At 44.9% G+C, this 24204-nt stretch overlaps 1 protein-coding gene across 2 annotated transcripts in view; it reads left to right on the top strand.

Moving 5' to 3' along the window:
- The first annotated feature begins 2232 nt into the window (after positions 1-2232).
- TMEM65 (transmembrane protein 65) overlaps positions 2233-24204 on the top strand; it is a 42061-nt gene continuing 20089 nt past the window's right edge. Inside the window, exons 1-2 of one of the 2 annotated variants that reach the window (XM_084281789.1) lie at positions 2233-2690; positions 9962-10042. In XM_084281789.1, coding sequence (XP_084137915.1) covers positions 2309-2690; positions 9962-10042 — 463 coding nt within the window. In that variant the 5' untranslated portion in view covers positions 2233-2308. The remainder of the gene's footprint in view (positions 2691-9961; positions 10043-24204) is intronic. The other variant, XM_084281790.1, reaches the window with a different exon arrangement.

Genomic DNA, 24204 nt, shown 5'->3' with positions numbered 1-24204 from the left:
CCTTATTTTTTGGATGACAATTTTTCAGATTTTTGACAATCCCATTTCATGTCCTGCATTTTTGCATGAAAGCATCCATTTTTATTGAAAAAGTTGCTTGATTAAGGACCTTTTTACCAGCATCTCCGAACACTTCTATGAACTGCGTTGCTATAGTTCTCTAGAACTCAAAAATATTACCATATTGCCTCTGAAAAGTAGGAGGTATCATTTTTTCCACAAAACCTCTGGGAAGTCAAATAGAGTTCTAAGGATTATCAGAGGCTTAGTGGCTCTGGGTGAGGAGCAAGCATTGGAAGAGTTACAAAAGAATGAGTTACAGAACTGGAAAAAAAATTGTGTTAAGATACAGGACCTATTGTCTCTATGGCAAATATGCATTCAGCTGGAAACAGTAGCCAACATCCACCTATGTTCAATGTTTATGTAATGGGATGAAAATTATAGCATCATATAACAGGCCTTTATGACCTGTTGTCTGTATTTCTGCTCTCACTTTCTTCTCCCTCTCTACAATACACATACTTTATGTAAATGTCCATAATATCAAACACACACTGTACATTAGATGCCTCTGTTTATTACGAGATCGTTGCCTTTGTACCACACGTTAGCTTTGCAGTGGTGGAATAGGACAGAAAACTTTTGTCAGAGTTTTAACTTCTCCGTGCAGAGTGGCAGCCTCCAGATAGCCAAAAAAAACCCCACCTGGACTGCTACCGGCCTCCAGAAGTCTCTTAGCTCAGTATTAAAAGAACTACATGCAGCCATGAACTTCAGGTGGGTGCCTTCAGCTGTCACTTACCTTGGTATTCAATCAGCTAGGCATATGATGAGCAATAAGGGAGCAATAAGCAATAAGCAATGATGCTTATTGCATCATTGCATAAGCGAGCCCCTTGTGGTTGTGGTTATTTAGGTTCTTTGCAGTCTAATTATAAAAAATAATAGCTGAACACTGCGCTTTGAACAAAGAGCACCCGAATTAACCCTGAGCACGGGGCATGCACCAGGGAGCACTCACAGAGCGCTCACAATCCAGTTTTAAAAAACCCTCAGCTCCTGAGGGTTCAGGTCCTCAGTTGTGAACTGTGTTTGTCCTAAATGTGTACCTAAAAATAAAAAATAACATAAAAAATCACCCTGCCTCCTTCAGTTACAGATACTATACTCAGCTACTCAAGTGTGCTGAAGCAGAAACCGATGTCGCAACGCCACAATACTTCAGGGCAAGGGCCTGGAGGATGGGGAAGCAAACACTGCTGCTCTTCTCACTGGCTTGGCATGAGGCTGGAGGCCACTGTGTGGGCAGGGAAAACGTGCAAGTAAATCCTAGTGGTTAGGAGGTACCTTAGGAACAGGTACAGCAGGGCTAGGGAAGTGATTGTCCCCCTGTACTCGGCTCTGGTGAGGCTGCACCTCGAGTACTGTGTTCAGTTTTGGGCCCCTCGCTACAAGAAGGACATCGAGGTGCTTGAGCGGGTGCAGAGAAGGGCGACGAAGCTGGTGAGGGGCCTGGAGAACAAGTCCTACGAGGAGCGGCTGAGGGAGCTGGGCTTGTTCGGCCTGGAGAAGAGGAGGCTCAGGGGCGACCTTATTGCTCTCTATAGGTACCTCAAGGGAGGCTGTAGCGAGGTGGGGGTGTGTTTGTTCTCCCACGTGCCTGGTGACAGGACGAGGGGGAATGGGCTGAAGTTGCACCAGGGGAGTTTTAGGTTAGATGTTAGGAAGAACTTCTTTACTGAAAGGGTTGTGAGGCATTGGAACAGGCTGCCCAGGGAAGTGGTGGAGTCACCATCCCTGGAGGTCTTTAAAAGACGTTTAGATGTAGAGCTTAGGGATATGGTTTAGTGGGGACTGTTAGTGTTAGGTCAGAGGTTGGACTCGATGTTCTTGAGGTCTCTTCCAACCTAGAAATTCTGTGATTCTGTAAAGATTGGGGGCGGCTGTACAGTACTGAGGCTGGAGGGGGAGGAGGGGGAGGTTTGTGAGGGGACTGTTCCGTGTTGTTTCACTTTATAACCGAGTTTCTTCGGCTCTCTCTGAGGCAACACCGCCCGGCCAGGCTCTTTGGGGCTAATCTCCCCCTCACACCCGCCTCGCCCGGCGGCCGCCGCCCTTCACCGCGGCTCCCTGAGGGGGCGACCGAGGCCGCGCTGCCGCCCGGCGCCGCCCCGCGCCTGCGTGGCGCTGCCTCCTCCTCTCCCTTCCCTCCCTCCCTCCCTCCCTCCATGGGGCCATGGGCGGCTGAGGCGGAGCGGAGCAGCGGCACCGCCCGGGCGTCTCGGGCGCCTTCTTCCCCTGCCCCATGTCGGCGCGGCTCGGCCGGGCGGCGCTGCTGCTGCTGGGGCGGCCGGGGGGCCCCGGCGCCTCCGTGCCCTCCTCATCGCCCTGCTTGGGCTCGCTAAGGGCCCCGCCGCTTTGCTGCCAACACCACCACCACCACCTCCACCGCCGCTTGGGCAGCCTGAGCTGTGGCGGCACCCAGGGGCTGCTCCTGCCCGGGGGGGGGGCTCCTCCTCATCCTCCTCCTCCCGGCCGGGCTCTGGGCACCCACCCTAAGAAGGAGCCGATGGAGGCGCTGAACACGGCGCAGGGAGCCCGAGACTTCATCTACAGCCTGCACTCCACCGAGCGGAGCTGCCTGCTGCGGGAGCTGCACCGCTTCGAGTCCATCGCCATCGCCCAAGGTGAGCCCCGCGTAGGGTGCCCGGCACCGTGTGGGGCTGGCTGAGGGGCAAAGCGGGGCTGAGGCGTCGAGAAAGCTGCCGGGCTGCCCCACAGCTCCACGTGGCTGCCCCACAGGGGTTTAGTTTCCAGAACCATCCGCCCCGCCTTCGCCACTTCAGCCCCATGGGTTTTGCTGGGTGCTGGCTGTCCCGTGAGGTGTCCTGAAGGCTGTGGGAAAGGTGTTCAAGCAGGAGCAGTGTCGTGTACAAAGTGCCCCAGTGCTGCTACAGCAGGTTTCAGATCTCCAAAGAGATCCTGGGCTACTGCTGGAGCTCGTTCAGGAGTTGTGCTGCCCCGTGTACGGGGCTGTCCCTGTGAGGGTGCCTGCCAAGGGCTGCTTGGCTGTAATTCACCCTCCGCGGGCAGGTACACGCGTGCTGGGGAGGTTTCTAGGTGTGTCTGTGAGCAAAACACCGGCTAAAATAATCCGCACTGATTTCTCCTTGATCCCACTGCTCCTTCCAACCTGGCACTTTGCATGCACGTATCAAAAACGTGACCTAATCAGATCCCGTTGATTGCAGGCGCGGTGCTTCTGATGCTCAGCTGTAATTTACGGTACCTATTGCGGCCGAGATGACAGCAGGCACTTCAGAACCCAGCGTGCATTTGATCTAGGCCTCTGTGACTTTGGTCGTAGCGTGCCCTTGGAAAGGGCATTTCTGTGGCTCGTGGCTGATCTGTACGTGTCTTGAGGAAAGCTCCGGGTGGGCAGAAACCAGTTTGAAGGGGCAGCCGAAGGAGTGCTGCTTCCACAAAGAAGCAGACCCTTTTCAGGTGCCTCCTCAGTGCTGTCTGTAGTACACCTGCATGCAAACAGAGCAAGAGCAGTTCATGTAAATAGCTTGTTTTAGGAGCAGTGCTGCTGTTTTGCAGAGCAGGGATTGGTTATGTTTGTTTCCTAGTCAGAAAGCATGCTTTAAGCTGTCAATTGACCCTAACTTTTGAGTACTAACAACTAATGCTCTTCCTAAGGATCCTTCTCAGCATCTGAAAGGTTCTTGCCGTAGGTTTTTGTACAAGTTTCTATCCAGACAGTTACTGCTCAGGTGAAAGTAGGTTTTTCACAGGGCTCCTGTATCACCAGGGGATCGTGTTGGGGATATCAAAACCTTAAAAACGTATTTCAGTATAATGTCTCGAGGTTTGTACAGAGATAACTCAACAGATGGTCCTATTTAATATCTGCTTGCTCAGCTGCTGTTAGCTATAGTATGAGAGTCTGTTTCTATAAGGTACTGTGACTATCTGATAATTTAGGATCTGAAAGACTGAGTGACAAAAGCATTAGTTTAAGTTCAGAGACATAACTGCATGAGACTTAGGACTAAACTGCGGATATATGCTGGTAGTGGAAATCGTAGTTCACTTGTGCCAGAAATTGTAACCATTCATCTCGCTGGGGGGAGAGTTTCAGCGAAACCTCAGGTCTGTGCTTTGTAGTCCCACAGGTGAGGGTTGCCAAAGTGCAGTGATGCCATCAGACCTCAGTCTGTGGAGTCAGATTTTTGATCTTCCCTGCTGCTGGTAACTTGATTTTTAGGAAAATAACTTCTTCCTTTAGCCAGCTCCGTTCATTTTTTTATTTTTTTTTTCCTGACTACAGCATATGAGCTGTCAGCTTTTCTCCCTAAGAAGTGATTTTTCTACACAAGTTGTTGACAAAAAGACATAGCCAAGAAGAGCTTCTAGAAAGTCTTTTGGATAAAAATTAGCCAAAAAATACCTTAAACCGAGAGTGTGTACCTCCTGTATGTTCTGTGATATTCTAGAGAGCTAAAATCACGTGAATGAGAGAGGTAACGTGGCACAGAAATCACTCAGTGCAGATGCAGGTGCTGGGCTTTTTTTAGAGGCACCCGCCAAAGCACTGGGTTCTTTTTTGGTGTGCAGGTGTTTGAGCTGTCCTGGGCTAGGGAAGGAGGGGAGCTTCGAGGGCAGGGTCGATATTGACAGAATTCAGATTTTATGGGACGAAGGGAAGCAAACGTAGAGCCAGGCTCCTCAGGATCGTCAGGTGTGCATCGTAGCTCACAACACCGGGCAGTGGCAGAAGCACACAGAGTAGAAGGGCTGCGCTGGAAAGAAAATGACACAATTTCTGGGCTAGATGATGATAATCTGTGCTTCATGTGCTTCGTTATGATTAGATAATGTTTTGTACGTTTGCCCCTGCCTGCTGTTAAAATGGTGACTGTAGGAATGATGTAACTAGGTGCTCGGGCTGTGATTGTGAGGAGGGATTTGTGCCCCGCTTTCCTAGTGCTTTCTCCAATCTGTTAATGTCACTTCTGTTTTTCACAATTGATCAGTTCAGGGTAGTTAAACTGATTTGGGGAATGCTGTGTTTCTGCTCTTATCTTTTCATCCTGTGGCAGCACGCTGTAGTTCCAGGTGGTCGATGCTTTAGATCGGATGGCAAGTTTGATTTCCAATGAGGTGTGATCCGAATGCAGCCTCCAAATTCCCTTGCCTGTCTGCTAAGCGAGTTCCTCTGTCCTATTGCAGTCCAGAAAATCAGCCTGTCCTCAATCCTGAAATGCACACGCAGTTCTGTCGAGTTTGTTTTGTGCTTGTGATCTTTTCATACTTCCATATGGAAAGGGAGGTCTTAGTCCATACCCCTCCTAACGTGGTCCTTCCTGGGTTAAGTTTTGACCTTCTTCCTTCATTCCCTGTTCTGTGCCCTAACAGACCCCATAACAGCTCGGGGAAGCTGTCAGCAATATGGGGAGACCTGGGCACACCAAGAACCAAATGGGGCCTGCTCCTCAGTCCATTCGCAGGCCTACCAGCGGGAGGATGCGGTCCCACCACCTAATTGCCCTAGCGCGAGCTATGACAGGACACACTATCTGTGGCCTCCCCTAATGGCAGAGGCTAGAGGGAAACCCGGCCGCTGCCGTGGCTGCTCCGCCGAAGAACGGTCCTCAGGTAGGTGAGCCGTAGCCATCCACCTCTGAGTTAGGTGAGTCTCGAGTCTTTTGCTGCTTAATGCCTCGGGTTGCCCTGTGGTCACACAGCCTGGAGGTGGGAGAGGTTTGAGACGGGGGCTCGGAAGGGTTTCTGCCACCACACGTGTCTTCTGCTCCCAGGTGCTGGGCGCTAGCAGCGGGTGTAAACAGTTCAGCCTCCAGAAAGCAGCTGAAAACTTGCTGTACTAACAAACAGCGAAATGAGTCTGTTTGTTTAATGTTTGGCTTCGGTCAGGAGGCTGCGCTGCTCACGGATCTGTGAGCTCGTGTTCAAGGATGGCTATCGGAGCCGGGCTTACCCGGCAGCCTGACTTCAAACACTAGGAAGCTTTTGCGTAGGAGAACCTGGGGGGGAGAATATGAAACCGAATCTTGATGGAACTGTGTTAAAAAAGATATTCTGAGAAGTGTCCTGATTTAGACTGCAGTCTATATTTTGCTAACTGTCTTAGTCAAAACATCACTAAATTGCTCTTTCTGAAGACAGCTACAAGACCTTCCTACCTGGATTTAGTTTTCTGTTTTCCTTAAAGTCTTTTTTTCTTCCCTTTTTTTCTTGGAAAGGTGTATAGGGTCTCGCCTTTTACCAAGATGAGTTTCAGAACAGTTTTTTTTTTAATTTCAGCTTGTGTTTCTTGTAAGCATGTCAGCTGCAGCAGATGGAGATGATGAATGTGGACTTGAATACAAATATTTTGTGTTTTTCTTTTTCGTAGTTACAGAAACACCGAAGTAGCAAATTGGCCGATTCCTTTAAACTGCAGTAGTGCCACTCTCCTGTTTGTGGAAGTGGTGCTCCGTGATCAAGGTTTCATTTTCTTGGCAACATAGTGAAATCCTCCTTCCCTCTGCTCCTTTCTTACATAGAGAGATGGAAAGATAAAAAAACATACTGGTAATGTAGAGAGTGATTTCATGCTTCTAACCTTTCGTATCAAAAGTGAGGGGTTTGAGAAGGAAGGAGAGGGGCTTATGTTCTGGTTTTCTGCCTATAGTTTCCAGTGTATATTTGAAAATGATTTGTGGAAGCACTTAGAAGCAGTGCAGCAAGCCCAGTAAGCAGGAGGAAAATGACCGAAGTGTTCGACTTGCGTAGGTAAGAAACAACTACACAGCAGGTGTGCTAAGGGTGCTGCTGTTCTTATAGCTGTGCTGGTTTACAATATTCTTGAGCCAAAACATAACGCTTTTCCACTAACAATACTAACACAACAGCTATCTAGTGCCTCTCAGGTTGTGGTAGGGAGGGATTCAGTTATTCTTCCGTCTTTGTTTGCAGAGATGGGAAAACAGCTCCTGTTAGAATTATGCACGTACATGGAAAAAAAGAATCCTCGAAAACAGCAATTTGCATTTTATTTTTTAAATATTAGGGTTTTGTGATATGATTACGAAATAAAAGGCCTTCGGAAATGTAGGAGCTCGGAGGATTTCTGGTTGTTGAGGCTGTGTGTTAATGAGAACACATGCAAAAAACTTTGTGCCGGTGTATTCCTGACAGCTGTTTTTGTTGGGTTAAGGTCAGGTCTGCAGAATGCAGTCTGTAGCTAGATTCTCTTTGCAGGCACCGGTATGTGATGCTCTGTGTGATTTAGTAAATTATCTGACCAAAGCAGTGTGTTCTGCTAGAAAAATGTTCATGTGTTGGGTGTGAAGAAGTTAGCGCTGTGCGTGAAGGGCGCCACCGCTGTGTTCGGTCGGTCTGACAGCTGGAGCAAGATCTTCTTGAGGTAATTGCCAACTTTTAGCCGGTGTTGTGTGAAATCTTAACTTTGGTGTCACAAGAAGCATCTCTGTTTTATGATCTGGTGTGAAATCTCTGGTTCCCTGGAGTAGCACAAGGATTATTAGTCTCGATGCCACTGCTTCCACAGTTCACAGAGGGAAGTTAATTTGGAAGGCTGCAAATGCCATCAGAGACGAATGGATTTCACTGAAGTTCTTGGTCACTTCAAACATGACCTAGTGTGAAAAACAATTCCTTTCATTATGAGTCAGATGCTTTGTGCTAATATAAATGCATCTGCCTGGTGGCTTAGAAACCACCTGGGTCTTAGTACCTCTTTTTGGTACAGCGTAAGCTATGTTAACAAAGTGTGATTTGATCCTTCTGGCTTCGCTTGTCTTGTCTAAAGAGTGATTTTTTCCAATGAAAAGGTAGGAGAATTCCCCAGTTTGAGCAGGGGGAAGAGGGAACAGCCCTGCTAGTGTGCTTTGGCACCATATGGAGGTAGTTCTGGGCAAAATGTGCACGGATACGCCCTGAGCTGCACGTGGAGATGGGTCATCCACCTCTGCTGTGCTGTGACCTGGGTCACTCAGTTGTTTCTTTACTTTGTTTGACTGCTATTCTAGGAGAAGGTCTCCTGGCAGGCTGCTGGGAAGCATGTAATTTGCAAGCTGAAGTGCTCTAGCAGGCTGATAAAATGAGAAACTCTCACTGGCTTGCCTGTGTGCATACACAGAGGCTACTGCTAATCTCGGTGCTGAGGCAAAAATACTCAGTGATGAATGATGAGGTTCAGATGGAAACATCCACTACTTCTCTTTTTGCTTCCCAAATTCTTTTTTTTTTTTTTTTTCCCTAAACCATCGAGCCTTTTCACGAAGGCAGAGTCCAGAAGGAGTGCTGAAGGAGTGCTCATCATTTTCTTTAGCATCTACATGTTGTATTTCCATAGAGTGCTCATCTGTGCAATGCAAAGTATTTTATCACCTGTGGTGATAACTATTACAGAAGACCACTCACCCCAGATGTTAGTTAACGCTAATATTGAATCCATTGGCTTGAAATTGATGTCACTTTGCCAGCAAAAAGAGAACAGTGAGGCAGTTTTGAGTTGAATCTTTTCTGTAGCTGCTCTGACACTAGCTTCCTTGAGACTTAGTGAGGAGAGGGAGAAATGGGAAGCTATATTCAGTCCCATAGCTACCATATTCTGCCATAGGTAGAATATTCAATGCGTAAATCCACCGTGGCTTTCCCAGGCCTTGCTGCTAAAGGACAGAGCTCTGCCTGCTGCTCTGCTTGGGTTGCTGGGGCTCACCAGGCGCTCACCTCGCTGTCAAGGCCAGGGTAGGTGTTGTTTGTGAAGCGAACCCTGCAGCTGCTGTCAGCTAACAGAGCTGGGAGTTCCGTGTCTCTAGAATGAATTCTGATTTACTATGAAATTCAGTTATTTTTTTCTTTAGATTCTTTTCAGTCACAGTCCTGTCTCCAAGAATGTGGATGCCCATTACCAGGAAAAGCAAAGCGCTTGGGAAGATGGGTGCGCTGCTTGATTCCCTGAGATAAGGGGTTTCGTGCATTTGACATCTAATTGAGAGGTATTCCATGAGAAACCTTTCGAGAATGAAAGTATGATTACAAAAAAAACAAACAAACAAACCACACAACTGAATGCCAGAACTCCAAAGTAAAAACTGCATGATCAAAATCTCATCTCCAAAATGTACTCGTGGGTGGTAGAAAATCTATTTCCACTGTTCATTTTAGCACTGCTGTGTTGTATTTGTCAATCTGACGTTTCCTTAAGCGTTATTACAATTGAGTGCTTATGATTTGTTTGGACTCTTTTTTTTTTTTTTTTTTCCTCAAGTAGCGGTAAAGCTGTAAACGTAAGTGGCTTAGGAGAGTCAGACTTTTCATCATGCTGTCATCTCAATAACCATGTAGTATCTTATGGAAACTGCCTGCTATATCAATTTTTTTCACAATGTTTTAACTTAGAATAAGTTTGGTGATTCTCTTTTTCTATTTTAAACTCACTGAGGGTTAGTCTACCCATGCTAACGTAGGTAATACCTTGGGACAGGGCTGTACATTACCTGAGTATTGAAGGGAGTGGGGTTTAATGCCATAAAAAAGGAAGCTGGTACTTGGTCATTCCTAGTAAAACTGTCCTAAAGTTGCTCTCTCAAACTGTCATATGTCACTGTAACTGTCTGCCTGTAAACCATGTTCAGCAAGGTATTGCTTGCTGAAATTCGTGCTGATTTTGCTCTTGTCATTTGGTTTCCTTCCCTATTCTGAAATTGTACAGAACCCAGTCTGGGTTCTGTGCTTAAATGCAGAAATTCAGCTGAATGTTTTTGCAGAGGAAAGTCAGCAAGTATTCAAGATCAAGTGGAACGAGCGTAAGACCTAGAGAAACCCGGTCTCCTTACTGCATGTCTAGGTTCTCTCCTTGCTGGCAGTGTGGGTTGGATCACTTTGAGTAATGACTTATCACCGTCTTGCTTTTGGAAACTTCTAGCATCCAGATACCCTAAGCCACTGGTTCCACTTGAGAAGCCCGCGAAGGAGGTAGTATCGCCAGAGACGACCGGTACTCTTGGTACAGTAAAAAAAAAAAAACAAACCTAAAAGTGTGTTGCTGAGACGTGGCATTGCATAAGGCCAGCAAGCTGCTCGTGTGGCAGACGTTCTGTGTGCTCCTTGTGATGCAGCTGGCATGTGTTGCTGCAAGAAATCAAAGTGCTTGGTCTTGGGTTTATTTACATTACTATAAACTTGTGACTTCAGGCTTCATAATATAAATTGATATCATGACTTCGGTCTCAGAATGACGTGGTCCCCGTGGGGACTTCGGGGACTTAGTCTTAATGTGAACAAAGAAATGTTTCAAGGCCTGGTCTCGTGGAAAGTCTCCCAAGCACAGTAATTTCTAGGTAACCTGGACAAGTCTCCATAATTTCTAGATCATAATGGAGTGGAAATTTTCAGGCTGAAACAACTTCATTCAGTTGGAGGAACTCGATGTTATGTACCTTATGCCCTTCCCTGGCAAAGTGCCACGCATTAAATTCTGTGGTCCAAACATAATGCGGAAATGGCATTACCGTTAAAAATGTAATTATTCAGTTAACTGCCTTTACCCTTCCCTCTAATTAATGCTCTAGGAAAGGTAAAGTAAAAGATTGCCCTAATTAAAGCTTGCTTTCCGATATTTGCATGTGTTTAGGCATGTAGTACAGCAGAATAACTGCCATGCACAAGCATTTTTTAAGGTGGTCAATTAAAAACAAACAAAAGTCAGGCTCTGAGCCAGGCTTTATGTTCATGTGTAAAATAATACATTTTGTAGTTATTGGGACGCAGGTTTTCCTGCTAGTTATCTTTTCTGCCATGAGGGGTGCTTTAGATTTAGGAAAGATCACTTAAAAGGCAACTTTTACTTAGCAGCTCGTGCCCTTCAGAGCAGTAGATGAGATGCACTTTGATCTCCGTGTAACAGGTGTGAATGAACAGGATCCTGTGTGTTCTGCAACACAGGGGCACTGATTTAGCGTATAATTGATATTAAAGAATGACATCAGTTTCTTACAGGAAGAATTTAAGGGTTTCTTAAATTATTTAAAGCTTACCCGTGTGACTGAAAGCCCTTTCTTATAAAAAGGCAAAGCAAATGGAAAAAATGAGCGAAGTATATCATGCAGATGGTAATTAAGGAAACTGCTTTGGATCTTCTGCAGTTTTTTTTTTTTTTTTTCTGGTAAAGAAATGGTTCAGATTGAGGAAAGCTGGACGTGTGTGAGTTGCCTTGTGCCACCCCCTCATCCCTTTTCTTTCTTTCTCCTCAAATTGGCATGGTGCTGTTTGAGAAACCAGAAAGCAAACGTTCTTGTTGCCGTTTTATTGCTGTGTGTGAGAACTTCCTCTAACATCTAGCCTGCCTTTTGGAATTTTGGGGATGTGACTAACCCGTGCCTGAAACAAACTCTTGCTTCCTCTGAAACACGGTGAGCAGTTCAAGGCAAAGCTGACAAAATGCATTTTTTTTAACCCATTAGAGTGCATGTTTCATTCAAATCTATGGGATATGAAATCGGTGTTTTTGTGGAGTGTCCAGTTACTAGGGATTGTATGTTAGTTGTTAATACATCTTCCCTTGCAGCCTTAGCAGACCCTGATATATAGTCTTAATTGCACTTATGTGTGTGTGTGTGATATTTAGTCATTATTGCACTTACGTTGTTGACCTCAAAAGCCTTGTTTGCTGGATAATTTGCCAGTTCCCATTTATATGTGACGGGCTCTTATGTTCATTCTTTTTTGGGTACTCTTTGCGTTTTTGTATTTAATCCTGATAAATGACTGTGCTTTAACTCATGGCAAATTCCCTCGTGTCACTTTCTCAGCCTACTCATTTCTCTCTGACTTGTAAAAAGAGCAAATAGGAGCAGTGGAGGACTACAGTATTCTGTGTTTGGTGATGGGGCATACCTTGTGGCAACTCTCTCATCACCTTAAAGCAGTCGTAAGGAGCAGGGGGTCTGTTTTATTCTCTCCTACTGCCCATACACAGGGAGAAAAACTTTCCTCAACCCGCTGACTGAATACTTGGTAGCTTTTAGGGTCTTGGTGCACGTGCTGTGATCTGCTGCTGAGCAGCTGCTGTTTTGCTTTGGGAAGGAAGGCTGCATAAATGCCAGGTAGGAGAGGAGGCATTTCCAGACTTAAATCCTGCCTTGCTCTGTGGCAGCAAGCACAGCTAAAGGCTTCTGCTTGACCTAGGGGAAGGACACGGTCTTGAAAAATCTCTTTTGTTTCAAAAATCTGAGAAATCTGAAAGGTTTCTTAGGTGAGGTCAGCTTGAATTGAGAGGGGCCAGAGCCGTGGGTGTCAGCGGTGGCCCAGGTTGTGGGACCTGCCAGCTGGACACCAGCAAGACTTTATGAAACCTCGAGGCAAAGCTGGGAGAAGGTGCAGGAAATGGTGAGTGGTTCTCATCCATGCCACAGACAGAGAGGTCTGCCTCTATCTTGCTGCCGTCCTGAGCATGGATTTGTGTTGCTGCAGAGCTCTGCCACTTCCTTCACGTCCAGATAATTGCTGCATTTCAACCTGCTGCAGTTCTACCTGTAAATACCATCAATTTCTGATTACTTGTACTGGGAAAATACCTTCTGGTCCTTTGCTCTTCGCAGCTTTTGGCTGTGTGCAGTGATCCAGCCCTTCCTTAGCGCTGGCCAGGTCGGTGTCACTGAACTGTTATGTGGCAGTTGTGTTGCATTCACAGTGTAAGCCATCAGTCCCCCTTAATATATCGTCCCATCCTTCACAGCAACCTGAATGGGGAGAAATTGGGTTTTGCTGGCGTTATTGGGTTTCGTGGAAGACTCTAGAGAAAGGTGCATGGAACAAATTGATTTCTTTAGCCGGCTGCTCTTTTAAATACAGTCAGCTTCTATTTTCAGACGGCAATTTCTTTATTTCATTAAGTCCCGGCAATGGGTTGAGTTTTTATTATTTTTTTTTTTATATAAAGCACAAGTAAAGATAGAGTGTCACAAATGTGAAACAAGCTCGTTTGTTCGGGATCAAGGGATGTAAGAATTGCCAGCCAAGTAAAGATTTTTGCCAGTGACATCTTCTCCCAACCCCCAATTTTCCTATTTTTACAGTATTTTATGGAGTAAAGGAAACAAAGGGAATAGGTAGCTGCAAAAGTGCTGGCAGTGTTACAAGTACTCATTCTGGTCCACCCTTCTTGAAAATGTCACAGGCTTCTTGTGACTCCGACCTCTCCCTAAATGGGGTGAGATGTGTTTGTGGTCCTGGTGCAGCCTAAACAGCAGCGTCACCAGCGGCTGGTTCGGGTGGGAAGAGGACATCACATCCTCAGCCTGTTAGATCTGATTTATTGGAAGGGGAAAGTCTCTGGCTTGTTGGTGTTCTCACTGTTGGTTTACCTGCATGGATCGGATCCTAGGAATGTATCACGTTGGCCTTACCTCCAGGTGCTGCTTGTTACGGTCTTTGCAGTTGGAGACAAATACGGCTGAGGTTTTCCTGTGACTTTTCTTCTTTTGTAGAAGCTCAGTTAAAAAAAAACAAAAAAACACTCGCAAGCAAATACATATGAATCATATATATGATTTATAGATCTGCTATACCATATACTAAACATGTGTCCATTATTAAATGTAGATAATAGATCTACTGTCAACCTAACTCAGGCTGTTGCAAAGGGAGTGCCCCAGTCCCCACCGACCCCAAAGCCTCTGTGTGTGCAGTCCCAAGAGGGAATTTAGGAACAGGAAGAAAAATATCCAATTGCCTTCTACAGCAGCAGTGTGAATTTAGGTCCCTTCAAGGTACGTTTCTGTACTTGACCTCAGCATTAGTCTGATTTTCTCCTCGGAAGTGCCACAAGGACTTTCTGCCTCAGCTCAGAGTTTCTTCTCTCCGATCCCCCTGGGAGCCCCGTGTCACTAACAGCACGTGTGGTGACTCGCACTGGTGAGCAGCCTTCCAGGTTTCTTTCTTGGTCTTGTCAAATACTCCCAATTATATCTGGGAGCATTGCTGACCTCAAGATTTCTCTGACCCCTTGTGAATAGATAAGGAGCTGTTTCTCGCCTTCCTCTGGCTGTCTCTCCAGGATTATTGCTCCTGGGATCTCCGGCTGCCTGCGTGTAGCTCATCGCTTAGCTTCAGTGCTGCAAAAGGCTAAATCCGTCCCCTTCCTCCCTGCTGGAGCAGAGGCTGTGCAAGGTCTGTGAATTTCGGAACAGCTGATGAGAATGAGAGGAGGGAAAGGTGCCAGAGGCACGCTGAGGTCAGGCATGAAAACAAGTATGGCACGAAACAAGTAGTGGGAGCATAAATTTAACGCAAGTCTCCAGTAAGTATTGGCATTACTGGTGTGTCACCAGTGCAGGCAATTCCCCACTGCCAAGGGGAAAAATGTTGAATAGATCTGATTCCGTATTTCCTCCTTACCTTTTGTCAGAAAACAAACCAAGCTTGTTCTGTGTGCAGAAAGCCCTGAGGTTCAGCTGTGGTTTAGCATTTATAATTCACTACTTCTCCAGCCGATTGTTGTGGGTGGAGGCTGCAACTTCAGCACTTCCAGGAGTTTGCTGCTTTCTCAGGGTTGAAATCCTAACGAAGGAAAGGTCAAAAAAAAGCCAACAGTGAAAAAAGGAAAATGGGCAAAAGCTGAAATACGTTAAATGGCAGAACCCGGTCTTTTATAAATTGTCATCAGTTAGCTCCAAGGGAAGATTAAATGGTGTTGGGATGAGATAAATGGCTCAGACGGGTAGTTCTTTGTAAGGCAGAACTCCCAGAGCAGCTTTAGAGGCAGTGTGTGCACAGCTGTGCTTTCACTTGGGCTGAGGCTTGAGTTAGCTCTGCAGTTGAAAGCTGCATAGGTGCACTGAAACCGTGCCAGATAATCCTCTGGAAGGAAAGCTCATGCCTGCCAAAGCCTGCAGAAACAGTGGGCAGGAGGAAAAACTATCCTTTTTTCTTTTTTTTTTTTTTTTTTTTTTTTTCCTTTTTTCTGCTCCAGAATAAGGGCAATTGCTTGAAACGGTTAACTCAGTGAGCACTGTCTGCTTGTAGACTACTGGCTTTATGCTTCCTTTGTTGTTCTGTCTCCTTATTTATTTGACTTTATTTATCAAATCAGCAATCGTAACAATGTCAGGTCACTTTCATGAACAGACTAAAATGTTTTTTTCAGTAGGACTTAACATTTGCATGCAGGAGAAATTACTGAATAACAGAGCTGCGTAACAACCCAGCAGACATTCTGTACTCTTACAACATCAAAGCCAAAAGAAAACACTTTAAGGTAAAATTCCATGTAAAATAGATTGGGTATATCGTATAGCATTCACTTCTCCAGCAGCTTGTCAAAAACAGCTGGTATTGCAGCTTGGGTTTTAACTCTGCAAGGAGTCAGGTGTTAGTCTGACTGGTTTCACAGATGCAGCAGGAAGGCTTTGCTAAATTACTTGGGGAAGGGAAGAAGAAAAGCACCCAAGTGCTGAATGTTAGGTTTGTCCTGGTACCGTTAGCATTAAGTAAAGAGTTAAGAACAGCTTAATTGCTACTCTTCTCTGCTCCTTGGGCATTTAATACAGAGTGGAAGGAGTTACCGAGTGTCGTTTACAGCTGGAACTTAAATTAGCAACAGCTTCTTAAAGTGCTCTTTATTGTTGATAGGTATCAAAGGTTTCTTAAGTACTTCTAGGGAGTTTATACTTCTGTTTTTATTGCCATGGGTCAGTGAGAAACTATCAGCAGCAAAATAATGCTTGCTGTGAGCCTGGAACTAACAGAACACTGCTCAGTTTATCTATCTGCTCGATTGCTCTCATTCTGTGTAGTTGCCATCATTCTGAGACAGATGAAAAGCATTAAACTCTATACATTTAAAATTATTTCAGGGAAAATCTTATTTCTGCGGTTTTCCTTGAATCCAAGGTCATCCTCAGGCAGGGGGTGAGACTTCCCATTTCAGAGCAGGCTGGTACTTAGCGGTATGTGATCTACCAGTGGTTTGTCTTGAGTTTTCTGTAATGTTCCTGGTAGAATTCTCTTAAAGGAGGAAAAAATAATCCCACCCACCCCATCAGGCTTAGCCTCCGGGCATCGCCATGCCTCTCTCTTGATATTAACGAAGGAACTTTTTCTCATTTGAAGCCCCCTGGCTGCTCAGAAGGCAGAAGCCTGAATTCTCTGCCAGGGAATGACAGTAACAGCAGCAGGGGTCTTAAGGAAAAGTGAGCAAGTGTAGCACGGACCTCGAGCCACTGTTACAAGCTGGTGTGGTCGTGCTGGAGCAGAGGAGAGCAGCCCCATCACCCCGGTGCTGCACGGGCTGCTGCCAGCGTGAGATTGCCTGCCTGTGTTTGAGAGCCAGCGATGCTCTCTGCTCTTCATTAACTACCTTTTTTTTTTTCCTTCCTTTTCCTGGGAAAAGAAGCGTGGCTTTGAGCAGCTGGGGGAAGGGCATAAAGGAAAGGAGGGGTGGGAAGAAATAAACTCAGCTCTTTAAACTCATCTCTCAATTCAGATTTTGTTTTAAGAACAGGACCTGGGGGGAACATCATTAACTAAAGGATCTCGTGATTGCGTGTACACCTCCCTAGGTATTTCCTGAGCACTCGCATGCATCACATCAGTGATGCCAACACTTCCCTATTGCAAGGTGATGAAAGCCTCTACTAGATCAGATCTCTTTGGTTGCGCACAGAGCTCTGATAACTCCTGTTAACAAATCTTTTGTGGTGTCCCACAGAACTGTTTTGCTTATCCTCTTAAGTGCAAGCGCTACAAAGGCCATCTTAGAACCAAGGCTCACACCACGATAATGCATAGATAACGATCTGATTTCCAGTTCAGTGCTGATGTGGGGCTGCTGCTCTGCTCAGCCGAGAACCACCGAAGCGATGGATAGATGCGTTACCTCAAACCAGAGAGGCACAGGGAAAAACGGAGCTGGCGGAGAAGCCAATACCTCACCTTGCTGAAATGTAGTTAAAAGGGTCTGTTTGGATTAGATTGATCCCACTAGACTGTTAGTCTAAAGTATTTACCTGGTCTTTTTCCACAGCTGCTGGGAAAGGTGTTAATAATCCCAGGGGAGGGTTCATTCATCCAGAGGTAGACGAATTTGCTGTACCATTGAGCAATGCCCCTCTGTAAGCCCCTGGCAACTCATTGCGCTCCCTGAGCTTCAAAACAGGGTGAAGAGAGAAAACCCAGCCTCCATCTGGGATGCTGGGCATTATGGTTCTGCAAATTGATTTGCTTTTTTTTCATGGCAGGGAACTGATTTTGTGGATAGCTCAATTCAGCCAGGGATTGCTACAAAAATGTATTTCCTGGCAACGCTCTGATACCTTTTTTTTTTTTTTTATCTTTGTTAAATAATATTTCACATGTACTTCTGCAGTGCACAGATCAGAATACCGTGTTGTTGTTCATATTTACTCTCAGATTGTATCTCTAATGTTTCTGACATTTCTGTATAAGCACTTCAGCTGTTTTTCTTACCTTTTTTCCCATTTCTTTTCCATTTCTCTATGAAGGTGACAGCTCAAACTTTTTCTGTATTTACCCTGCATCTCTATTACAAACCGCAAGTCCTTCCTAGCTTGTCATCGTTTTAGTTGATTAGCTCCCTTAAATCTTGAGGCAAGCGTCTTCCTTCACATATTTTGCAATTGCAGTTTGAGACATTGTGAAGCATTGCAAATTGTGTTTTGGCAATTCATGTTTTGAGTGGAAATGAAAGGCTGAACGTTGAGTTGACAATTACCCCTGATCTAATCCAAGGCTCTATCAGTGCTTTGTCATGATGAGGAAGGTAATGAGTTGGATTTCTGGACCTAGACAGGCAGCTTGGAGAAAAATTACCCCTTGCCATTTTACGCTTTGTCTTAGAGTTGTCAGGGTTTCCACCTTAGGTCTGTGTTTTGTTTAGCATCTTTAAAATGATGTGGTGTTTTACATTTCTGGGAGGGTTAATAGGATGAGTGTGTTGTATACTCCCCATATTTGATGATGAACACACAGTAAGCACTGAAGATAAAATGGAAATGAAGTTCTGTGATACTTAACGAGTACTATCCTGTATCTGATCAGCAATCACATCCATTTCTCTTGCTAAATATGTCTGTTCTAAGGAGTAGCTACTGACCACAGCACTTCTGCAAGGTTTGCTCAACACGTGGCCCAATGGTTTCAAATAAAGATGAGTTTCTTCTTCTACTTTGAGGTTTTTCAGGGAGGAAAACAGAACATGATCTTGGTGTAACTTTCTGCAGCATTAGGGCGTAAATCAGCCTCCAATGCCCATAGTGCCTGCCATATTTGTATTTAGGAAGAAAATTTTGGACATGGTTAATGTTTTTGCAGGTAATAGAGAAAAAGTATTCTATCTTGTCCTCTGTCTATTCATCTCTTATTCATGCTTTGCTAAGCTTTCTCTTCTCATGTGCATGTGACTGCACTGGCTAACAGCAGAGCATATATTTAGCACTGCGCAAGTCAGCATCCTTTCATGTCTTGACTGGTGTAGTAACAGGAAATCATTTGAGTTGTAACAAATGATGGAGATATTTTTCTTCACTGCCAACTTCTGGATTGTTTTTTTGCTGTCTTGAATATTATGGGAACCCAGCTGAAAATCAGTGAAAATATTTTTTCAATTTTGTTCTGCTGTAAGTACAGAGGGTTTTTTTGCAGCTTTAGTAAACCTCGAGGAAAAGCTGAGAAGGAATAGAGGGGGGTGGGCATGTGTCTTAAGAGTTCATTCATGGACTTATTTCATACATTGGTTAGGATTTACTTACAGAATCACAGAATTACAGAATTTCTAGGTTGGAAGAGACCTCAAGGTCATCGAGTCCAACCTCCAACCTAACGCTAGCAGTCCCCACTAAACCATATCCCTAAGCTCTACATCTAAACGTCTTTTGAAGACTTCCAGGGATGGTGACTCCACCACTTCCCTGGGCAGCCTGTTCCAATGTCTAACAACCCTTTCAGTGAAGAAATTCTTCCTAACATCTAACCTAAAACTCCCCTGGCTCAACTTAAGCCCATTCCCCCTCGTCCTGTCACCAGGCACGTGGGAGAACAGGCCAACCCCCACCTCGCTACAGCCTCCCTTGAGGTACCTATAGAGAGCGATAAGGTCACCCCTGAGCCTCCTCTTCTCCAGGCTGAACAAGCCCAGCTCCCTCAGCCGCTCCTCGTAGGACTTGTTCTCCAGGCCCCTCACCAGCTTCGTCGCCCTTCTCTGCACCCGCTCAAGCACCTCGATGTCCTTCTTGTAGCGAGGGGCCCAAAACTGAACACAGTACTCGAGGTGCGGCCTCACCAGAGCTGAGTACAGGGGGACGATCACCTCCCTCGCCCTGCTGGTCACGCTGTTCCTGATACAAGCCAGGATGCCGTTGGCCTTCTTGGCCACCTGAGCACACTGCTGGCTCATATTCAGCTGACTATCCACCATCACTCCCAGGTCCTTCTCTGCCTGGCAGCTCTCCAACCATTCCTCTCCCAGTCTGTAGCTCTGCTTGGGGTTATTGCGCCCCAGGTGCAGGACCCGGCACTTGGCCTTGTTGAACTTCATGCAGTTGACCTCAGCCCATCGGTGCAGCCTATCCAGATCCTCCTGCAGGGCTTTCCTACCCTCGAGCAGATCGACACACGCACCTAACTTGGTGTCATCTGCGAACTTACTGAGGGTGCACTCAATGCCTCAAATACTTTTAAGGATCTACCTCTCCAGATGCTGAACAAAGCAGTAATGCACACCTCATTTCCATGCTCCAGTCCAGAATTTTGGTCTCAATTCTCTTACGAATGTCACCTACAAAGGAGTATTTAAGAGGCACAAAAACTACAGTGACTTTTGGTTTTGTGTAAGTGAGCCCTTGCTGTCCTCATGATGTATATTTGCATGATGTGCTGAAATGACCTGGACAGGCAGTTTGGAGGAAATTGATGTTCCAGGTTGGATTTGAGGCAAAACCCTCCCTAATTTGCAGATGAGACACTAACCAGCCTCTGCAGTGAGGTCATTATGGAGCTAGATGATTAATATCTTTGATGTTCTTTCCTCATGCCACCTTGATATTCATTGTTAAATTATTAATCTTAAAAATTTGGTCACAATTTAAGCTATAAATCATTTCTCATATTTGTCGTAGATTTAACGATGCTCAGCTATAGCACGTATCTCCATTCATGGAGTGGCCCTAGCCACTGTGCCTGTTACCTGTCACTTGTTTCCTGCTCTTGGGTGACAGTAACAGATTTAGCTGTAAAACTTTATAGCAGTGTTAGCTGCAATTTAAAGAAAAGGTAATAATACATGCTTTTAGGCTCGCTAGTTCCCTTGTGTTCCAGTTCCTGAACTGATCATTCAAAAACTGGTGATAACTGTTTTTATTAACCATCTGCAAAATATAGCCCCCATTAAGCAGGTTGGTTTTTTTGTCAGCAAAGAATAATAATCCTATGACTACATTGCAAGTACTGTCGTGGTTTAAATTTGCTACAGCTGGCAGAGTTAAGTCATTGGATTTGGGCCACATTTTGGATAATGGTGTTATTTATGTTGTTAGTTTTATATTCCCATTTTTGTTTCTGTTTAAAAATATGTTTATTTAGCAAAAAAAAGTGTTACTTGTAAATTCAAAAAGGATTAAGAACAGATTTAAGAGGCAGCTTTTCTTTTTTTCTGTTCACCAGGCTCCATAATTCAGAGCTAGTGAACTGTATTGCACTTGAACCTTGGTTTATAACTTAATTTAGGGTAACGAGTGTCAGTTTGGAAACGGTAGTATTCCTTATTCTGCCATTTCATTTTTTTTAATTTGCTTTTTCATTTTCATTTCTATTCATTTAAGATGAATACTGGCATCGTACTTAGCATGGTGCTGTAGGATGAGCATGGTGGCCATAGGTGAATGGCTGTCCTGAAATGCAATACTGGAATACTTCTTTTTTCCCTTTTTCAGTCATGTATATTCTGAACTGTTGAATTCTTACTAAATTCAGTTTTTGGAAGTGGATTTTGTAGTTATGATTCCTTTTTCCCCTTTAGTAAAACAAGTGAAGAGCATGTTTCCTTCACTGTGCTCTCTGAAGACTTTTTTCCTCTTTTTTTGCTGAGCCTTGAAAACAACTTGTGACTGATAAATTGTGAAATGGGTTTTGGAATAGAGTACCTCGAGGGGGGTTTAAATTTTTTGAAGGCAATTAATTGTTTTTTTGTGAGGTGTGTTTACCTGCTGCCTTCATATCTTGCGGAGTTTTCGAAGCATGTTGAAGGGGTGGTATTGGAAGTGATTGTGTAAAAAAAAAAAAAAAAAAAAAAAAAAAAAAAAACCACCTATTTTTGGCTTTCATGCACAGTAGTTAATAATTCTTTTGTCATTAAATTTCTTTTTTTTTTTTTTTTCCCCTCCCTCCAATCTGCTAGCTTTAATTTAGGCCTAGGGCTGTGAGGAACTGGGCCTCTCCGGCCTGCTGCTGTGGCGGCCGCACTGGTGGCATTCACTGAAGCAGTCACTGAACTTTTCTTCATGCCCCATGGCTGGGTTTGGTGTTTCACAGGGAAAACTTTTCCCTTGAGCCTGGTCCTGAGCAACCCGATGTGATTTGGCCCTGCCTTGGGCACGGCTGAGGCTGGTTGCTCTCTTCAGGTAGAAGATACCTGAGACACCCGTGTCCTGGCTCCTGTTTTTATCTCAACAATAAAGGGAGCTACACTTCAGGCATTCTTCCAGATGAATTTCAAGACTTTTTCTAAACTGGAAGGAAGCTCTTAGGGTGATGGCAGGAAGACAGTTGGCTACACAGGAGTTTCTCATGGCCAGCCTCTGAGGTGGTGCCACCATGCTGTCCTCAGGGCCCCCTCTTTTAACACTTGGCTGCAGTGGTGCTGTGGAAGGAGCTGGTCACCTTACATACCCTGCTTCCTAAAAGGGGTATTTAGCAGGAAACCCACACTACCCAAACCATTCATGTCAATGAAGTAGTGATTTTCACTTATATTCAATCCCTTGCCTATTCCCTCTAACTTGTGCTGGCTCATCTCTCCTCTTCCCCCAAAGCCGTGTCTCCCCAGCCTCCCTCCTATTAAAAGCATCCCAAGGCCCTCCTTGGTTTATGTTCCAAGGGAGGAGATTTATGTCACTTCTAGTTAATAAGAGTGCTGAAATTCCTGTTATTTATGGATTTAAAGATTAGGGTTTTCTTTGACTTTTTTTTTCTCCTGCCAAACACTTGTCCTCAATTCTTCCTTTTGGTGACGTTTCTAAAATCAATTATGCTCAGTCTTTTAGCTTTTTAATAGCTTTCTTACCACACTAAAAAGAATGTAATTATATAGACTGTTGTGTGCGATCAAGCTCCGACAAGATCAATTGTAGTTAAATCCACAAGACTAATGCTCTGAAATGTTGTAGTTTTGTTTGATAAACCAAATAGTCTTCTGTATCGGTATCTCAGACATTTCACTTGGGCATTATCTAAACCCGCTGGCTATCGGAACCACATTTTAAAATCAGGGCAAACTATGAAAACGTGTCACGTTTTCCTCAGAGCTGAAAGGAGTGCTTTCTGGGAGTTTGCATACTGTTACAGGTTTTTATTGCTACATCCCTGTATCCAGAGGACTTAGGTAGGCAGCACTTCAGTGGGGGTGGTTTTCAGCAGAAAGCTGTGGAGGGCAGCACTCAGACCTCCTGTGGCTGGTTTCAGGATTTGGGGATTTTGTTGTCTCCCTGGCATCCAGCAGGATGGAACAAGAGGAGGTTAGAGCTGCAACACAGACACCATGGTTTTGGCTCCAGTTGTCTGGCCACTGCTAGGGAGGCTGGAGCTCTGGGGAGCAGCACCTCGGTACATCTCTGGTTCGGGGTAGCTCTGATGTTCCCAAATGTTGTAAGAATTGCATTCCTCTGGGCTCAGGGAAAAGTTGCTGGAATGACTACAGTGGTGTGTGCAGACAGCTCACTCTTTCTGCATACCTGTAAATGCTTCTCTCACCCTGTGATGGAGGGGGACTGTATGCAGGCAGGTGCAAAAGCTAGTGTTGGGAAAATGGACCTCAGCCTGAATATGAGCTGAAAACTTCAGTGTGGCTTTTGAGCCTGCAGGACACCAGAAATGCCTGCAGCTGTGGAAATGTCGTTCTTACAGGGCTCGCCTCTGGGGCCCACAGGCTGTTCCTTGGCTCTGCTCCACCCTGAGGTTCTAGGCTGTGAATCCCATCGTGTTTTCTATGGGGGAAAAAAAAATATAAATAATAATGTATTTCTGTAGCACGCAGGCTGTGCTCCTTTTATTTGCCTGGAGAGTATAAGTGCCTGTTTCTGTGGAGCTTGGATAGTTTGAGCAGGGGGAAGAAGCAGCTCTTCAGCAGACTTTGAAACTCTTTGTAGTTTTAAGACTTCAAATGATTTGAATTCTTTTGGTTGGCTGTTGGTGTTTTGGTCTAACCATTTTATTTATATTTTTGAGGTTATTTTAAGTGAATCTATTAGTTTCTCCTTGACAATTGCTGTGAGTATAGCAGCTCCCTTGGATGCAGGGATACATGCTGCAACCTGCAAGGCTCAGGCATGGTGAAGATGATGCCCAAATGCTTTACAGCCTGGGTTTGCAATGCTAGCTACTGTGGCTGCCCCAAGTATGCTTGGGGTAGTGATGTAGGCTCCTCTTGTATTCTACCATTTTACCAGTCCCTAATGTTGTAGTGTTTCTCATTTATTCTCATACCAGATGTTAAAATATGCCTGCTGTGGGAACAGAAGTAGTAGTGGTTTTTTACAGGCTGGAAGGAAGAAGCTTGTCTGCTGCATGCTTAGAGTACTCCTAAAAACAAATACTAAAATACAGTTCTTGTAGATGTCCTGTTTTTTTCTAATTTTAGGGCGCTTTTTCTAATTTTCTTGTTTAATCATGTAATAAAGATTGCTATTGGGCTGTTCTAGTGTGTGCTGCTCTTTTGCATTATCAGTTATAAATACTAGCTTAATCTTGTAAAATCAATTGAAGAGACTTTGTGGCTTTTAATATCATAGGATCTTTTTAAAAAGAAAAATATAGATATGCGAAGCATTTTTACTTCAAATTTTAAATCTATTACATATCTACTTTTTGCCTGCTAGTAACTTGGTAAATGCTTTATAATGTAATAAACTGAATTTGTGATGAACTAGCTAACTTTCTCGT

This window comes from Netta rufina, assembly GCF_964035555.1.
Source record: "Netta rufina genome assembly, chromosome: 2".
NCBI classification, from domain to species: domain Eukaryota; kingdom Metazoa; phylum Chordata; class Aves; order Anseriformes; family Anatidae; genus Netta; species Netta rufina.
This window is presented reverse-complemented; position numbering and strand designations above follow the sequence as displayed.